Raw genomic sequence first — 6,303 nt, 5'->3', positions numbered from 1 at the left:
CAAAAATGATAAACGCATGTAGACAGCATAATCATAACCAGCAAACCATCACCTCTCCATAGACACCTCACACTGCAACCTTTGTACAATATTTGCTGCAAATATATAACAGCGGTTGCAACCAGGGCCGGCTCCAGGCACCAGCTTCTCAAGCAGGTGCTTGGGGCGGCCGCTCCGGAGAGGGGCGGCACGTCCAGGTATTCGGCGGCAATTCGGCGGACGGTCCCTCACTCCGCCTGGGAGTGAAGGACCTCCCGCCGAATTGCCGCCACAGATCGCGATCGCAGCTTTGTTTTGTTTGGTTTTTGGTTTTGTTTTGGCTGCTTGGGGCGGCCAAAACCTTGGAGCCGGCCCTGGTTGCAACAGTGATCTATATGGTTACAGATTCTGTCAATAACGTCACAGAGGTAAAGGTCTGTGTTAGGATGAAAAGTGACAAGAGAGACGGCGCTGATGAGAACCACAGAGCAGCTGTCCCAAGGAGCAGTTGTGCTGCACCCATGACTTGATCTTTCGGCTAAGGGCACCTCACACACCCTGTTTTTCCAGCAAGCAAACAGACACACAATACATCTGGGCTCAGGCAAGAACAGGAAGGTGTTTATTCAGGTGTGATGCTCACATTCCTCACAGTGAAAGCACTGAATTCATTTTACATAAGAAAAGTGAGACAAGGAACAGAATAAAGAAAACAATGTAAAAAAACAGAATCCAGCCGGGGGCGAATGTATCTGAGGTTTGGTTTTGAATCATGCCTTCCCAGCAGCCAATCTGGCGTTGATCCCTAGCATGACGTGTATGGGAAATATCTCTGCGGTAGCAAGAGGCAGGGGTGTTTAAGAGGTGGTTTGGGATAAACATTTCTTGATGAGCCCTGACTTTATTTTTTAAAATCAGCCCCATCAACAGGTACTACGGGTATAAAAGCAGAAACCCTGCCAACATTATCCACCATTTCCTGATGGGTCAAGAGTGCAAGCGGGCATCTCCACAATCTGGAGATCTGAGAGAGAGTTTGGAAGAAATGGCACCATCAGTAACCCCAGTAGAGCTTTGTACAGAGGGGGATTTGGTGTCTTCTTGGAGAAGCCTGAGCAGGTTCTTCAGGGCATCAAGCTCTTTTTTCCTGGCCCGATCACAGTCCGGCCCTGATATAGACGAAGCTGGCCAAGATCACCATGGCCAGCGCCGAGTAGCTGACTTTCACGGTGCTGGCACTGCTGAAGTTGCAGAAGGAAAAACGGCAGCAGGAAACACTGCCGGGGCAATCTACAGAACACCGCTTGGAGATGCTCTGTCCGGAATGTCCACCTGAACCGGAAAAACAAACAAGAGAAAGAGACTCAAGATTAAAATGTTTCCCTGAGTTCGGACAGGAGCTCCTTAGCTCTGCAAAGGAGATAATTGTACTGATGTAGCTAAGCAATCCTGAGAGGAGGAGGCCATTTCTCAGCAGTTAAGAGCCTCACAGCCTTAGCAGCACCCACTGCTGGGGAGCGGCTGCAGGACTGGGCTATAAAGAGCCTCATTTTAGGACTTCAGCCAATGCTGGAGGGGTAGATACGGAACCCCCCATGGCGTAGAGGAAGCCTGACATTGCCTGCACTGCCCTCCTCTCAGTCACTCACTCGGCTGCAAACCTCACTAATGAGCACAGGGGCTCCCACCCCCTTAGCGCGTCCCAGCAAAGTTCTCCTGCCATTCGGTTTCAAGGAGTGATTCCCCAATTCCACATCAGCAATGCCCCATCCTTCCAGCAGATAGAGGAAGGAAAACCCAGTCATATGGAACGGGAGCAGCACGTCGTCTGGGAAAGCGCTAGGCAAAGACAATAGGCAGAACATGCCCAAACTTACCAGTTTCTAAAATACTATATTCTGTCACACAGTTGTTTTCACCACTTCGACATATAGTTGGTGCCAGACAACCCCAGTTGGAGGATGCATCCTTACAGGTGAAGCACAGCAGTGAGTGAGCTGCAAAAGGAAAACACACCCCACATTAGAGACTTGCAGGAATATGTTATTTGTTCCTGGTCTACAATCCTCATCCCTGTCACCTGCTGCAAATGGGCATCAAAATGGACCACATCCTGATGTTCTCAGCCGCTATTTCAGGCCAAACTCTCATTAAAGCCAGTGATAGGTTTCCCTGTGCATCGACTGAGTAAGGACTTCAGGATTGGACCCAAAACAAAGAGGGGGAAATTTTCGAAGGCAGAAATGGCAGCTGGGTATCCAACTGCTATTTATGCCTCTGAAAAGTTCCCCCAACGCCCTCCGTGAATCCAATTTGTAAATAATTTCTCAGCATGTTCCTTTCCAAAACCATAATGTTACAGACAGAGTAATAAGGTTATAAGAAAAAATAAGCATGGACTTCTCAAGAAAACATCATGCCAAACCCACCTCATTTCCTTCTTTGATAACTAGCCTAGTGGATAGGGGAAAGCAGTAGGTGTGATATAGTTTGATTTTGACACAGTCCTATATGACATTCCCATAAGCAAAGTAAAGACAGGTGTTCTAAATTAAATTCCTATAAGCGGGTGCACAAATGATTGCAAGACTGTTATCAATGGTTCAGTGTCAAACTGGGAAGGCGAATCCTGTGGGGCCCTGCAGAGGCCAGTACTGGGTCCGGTACTGTCCAATCTTTTCATTAATAATTTGGGTAATGGAGTGGAGAGTATGCTTATTACATTTGCAGATGATGCCAAGCTGGGAGGAGTTGCAAGCACTTTGGAGGGCAGGATTAGAATTCAAAATGACCTTGACAAATTAGAGAATTGGTCTGAAATCCACAAAGTGAAATTCAAGGACGTTAAGTGCAAAGTACTACAGTTCAGAAGGAAAAATCAAATGCACAGCTACAAAATAGGGAACAACTAGCGAGGTGGAAGCACTGCTGAAAAGGAGCTGAGGGTTATAGTTGATCACACATTGAATATGAGTCAACAATGTGATGCGGTTTAAAAAACGGCTAATATCATTCTCGAGTGTAGTAACAGGAGTCTTGAATGTAAGACAGAGGAGGAAATTGTCCTGTTCTATTTGGCACTGGTGAGGCCTCAGCTGGAGTACTATGTCCAGTTCTGGGCACCAAAAGAGGTGGACAAATTGGAGAGAGTCCAGAGGAGAGCAACAAACTGATAAAAGGTTTAGAAAACCTGAACTGTGAGGCTTCCGAGGGAAGTTGTGGAATCCCAGTCGTTGGAGGTTTTAAAGAAGAAGTTGGACAAACACCTGTCAGGGATGGTCTAGGTTTACTTGGTCCTGCCTCAGCATAGGGGGCTGGACTTGATGACCTCTTGAGCTCTCATCAACATGACATTTCTATGATTCTATGACACTAGCTAAGAGAGTGAACATGCCTCCCTCTACGGGTTGGTCCAAGCAATTTCAACAACCTCCTTCTTATAGCTACAAGTGTTCTCCTTTCGTTTGAGTGATACAGGCCTGCAGTTTGGGGCTCAAGACCCTAGGTTCAGTCTCCTCTGATTACCATGTCTGTATTATGTAGTCACTGTTACATACAGAAGACGTGCCATCCCAGATCAGACCATATGTTCCAGTTGTTCAGCATCCTACCTTCTGCAGTGATCATTGCCTGATGCTTCATAGGAAGGCACAAAAATCACCAGTGCACCTGGGCTAATATGCATGGGGGAAACAACTCCTTCCTGGCTAGAGCTGGTCCAATATTTTATAAGGTCTAATTTGCAAAGAGACAGGTGCCAATGGATGGTGGGTGGCAATCGAGATATGAGCTCACACTCGCTCTGACAAACGAAGTGGGAATGACATGATGTGTTATTTATAGATGGGTATCACATGGAAGACCAGAGAATTCATTCTGACTTGCCAAACAAGCTTGGTTATTATTATTCTTACAGTGTCAGCATCATGCTAGATGCTTTATAGAAACAAATAGAGAGGCAAGGTGCATTTCCTAGAGCAGTGGTGGGCAACCTGCGGCCCGCGGGCAGCACGCGGCCCGTCACGGTAATTCGCTGGTGGGCCGCCAGTTTGCTTACATTTGCATGGCCGCCCGCGAACCGCGGTCACTGATATATTTATAGGTACATTTTTTAAATGTCCTTTGATTTGAAACTGTCCAATTGCTCTGGGGCTAATCTGCGTTCCTAGCACAGTAACCCTAACCCAACCCCCATCCAATCGTGTGTTCAACCCCCTTATTACACTGTGTCTTATTTTAGACTATAAACTCTCCAGGGCAGGGACTGCTTTTTAATGTTTGTAAGCCGGCAAAATGGGCCCTGAATCATCTAGGCTGACCTCCTATAAAACACAGGCCAGAAAACTGCCCCCAAAATAATTCCTAGAGCAGAGCTTTTAGAACAACAGCCAATTCTGATTTAAAAATGGCCAGTGATGGAGACTCCACCATGACCCTGGGTAAATTGTTCCAATGGTTAATGACCCTCACTCATAGGCGTGCGCAGCACATTTCATTAGGGTGTGCACCCAGGGAATTTTTTTTTTTTTAAAGGCAAACATTTATTGAATACTCAGTCATAAAGGACATTATGTTTATTCATCCAACAAACTAAAGGAACTAAAACTTAACTAAATTTATTTATTTTTTTAATTAACAACCAAACTTTACTTAAAAAATGAGACACAAAATACCACATTTTTGCTGTAGTGATAACCAGGCGTATACAAAGATACAGTCAGTTTTCATGATCTTTATCTTTAACCAGATAATGAGCTAACCCAAACTGACCAAAACACATTACAGTTTCTTCATCTTCCTGTCCTAGAGAATGAGACGTCGCTCACCAGGTTGTTTTATTTGTGATAGATTCATAGATTCTAGGACTGGAAGGGACCTCAAGAGGTCATTGAGTCTAGTCCCCTGCCCTCATGGTGTTACGGACTTAAATTCCTCAATCACATCATTGTAATTAACTGACGAAGCCAATTCTTGGTCAATGTACAAAATCATGAGGGAGTCGAGGTGCTGTTGGGACTTCGTACTTCTTAGTTTGTTTTTTACATGTGCTAGTTTTGAAAAGGCCCTTTCACATGAACAGCTTGTCTGCTCCTTTTCTCAACAACGAACTCATCCATATTTTAAAATTAAATGGGGGTATCATATGGTTGAATTAAAACGTAAAGCCACGGGCTTGTTATGCTATTTCAGTAGAGTTCACGCGACAAAGATTACAAACACTGTAGACGCTGCGCTGGGCATGCCTGATGCGGCCGCTTATATAGGTCAAAGAATTTTCTAGAATAGTGGTCGGAGGGGAGGGGAGGACCAATGGTAATGCGGCGCCGCAGTAGTGGGGACGCAGGCTGCGAGCGAACGCGGGCTTTCTATAGAGAGCGTATCATGCGATTAAATTAAAATGCAAAGCCACTTTTTTTTTGAGACATTAGAGCAGGTGTGGGCAAACTTTTTGGCCCGAGGGCCACATCGAGGTTCCCAAATTGTATGAAGGGCCCGGTAGGGAAGGCTGTGCCTCCCTGAACAGCCTGCCCCTGCCCCCATCCGACCCCCAGCCACTTCCTGCCCCCCCGACTGCCCCCCTCAGAATCCCCGACCCATCCTGCTCCTTGTCCGTCCGCCCCCCCCCGAGACCCCCTCAACCACCACCCCAGGACCCCACCCCCCACTAACCCCCCCGCTCCCTGTCCCCTGACTGCCCCGACCCCTATCCACCCCCCGCCGAGTCCTGACAGACCCTCGGAACGCCCACGATCCAACCCCCCCTTCCCCGTCCCCTGACCGCCCCCCCCAGAACCTCTGCCCCATCCAACCCCCTGTCCTCTGACTGTCCCCGGGACTCCCTGCCCCTTATCCAACCCCCCCAGTCCTGGCCCCCTTACCATGCTGCTTACCCCCGCCTCTCCCCTCTCCCACAGCCTCAGGGCGCCACGTCCAGGAGTGGCCCTGGACAGCGCTGAAGCAGCGTGGCTCCGGCGGGACTTGAGCTCCTCCCACTCTGCCCGCCGGAGCTCGCAGCCCTGCCCCCTTACCACGTGGCTCTGAGCGGGAGGAGCTCCGGTCCTGCCGGAGCCACGCCGCTGCAGCGCTGTCCAGGGCCGCTCCTGGACACGGCATGCTGAGGCGCCGGGGAATGGGGGAAGGCGGGGGGAGTCTTCCTGGCCGGGAGCTCAGGCGGGCCGGGCAGGACGAGCTTGCCCACCCCTGCATTAGGCTGTGCCTGGGCACACCCCGTATGCACACCTAGGCCCTCACTGTTCCAAATTTATGCCTTATTTCCAGTCTGAATTTGTCCAGCTTCAACTTCCAGCCATTGGATCATGTTAT

The 6,303-nt window shown here is 48.6% G+C and overlaps 1 protein-coding gene across 1 annotated transcript; it reads right to left on the bottom strand.

The window, feature by feature from the left end:
• Positions 1 to 1,135: 1,135 nt before the first annotated feature.
• LOC135875222 (lymphocyte antigen 6E-like) lies at positions 1,136 to 6,093 on the bottom strand. The gene is made up of 3 exons (XM_065400213.1): positions 6,009 to 6,093; positions 1,857 to 1,976; positions 1,136 to 1,311 (listed from the first exon to the last, which is right to left on the bottom strand). Exons 1-3 carry the CDS (start codon positions 6,091 to 6,093, stop codon positions 1,136 to 1,138), a joined length of 381 nt encoding a protein of 126 aa, XP_065256285.1.
• Positions 6,094 to 6,303: the final 210 nt, after the last annotated feature.

The sequence above is a fragment of the Emys orbicularis genome, chromosome 2, assembly GCF_028017835.1.
Source record: "Emys orbicularis isolate rEmyOrb1 chromosome 2, rEmyOrb1.hap1, whole genome shotgun sequence".
NCBI classification, from domain to species: domain Eukaryota; kingdom Metazoa; phylum Chordata; order Testudines; family Emydidae; genus Emys; species Emys orbicularis.
This window is presented reverse-complemented; position numbering and strand designations above follow the sequence as displayed.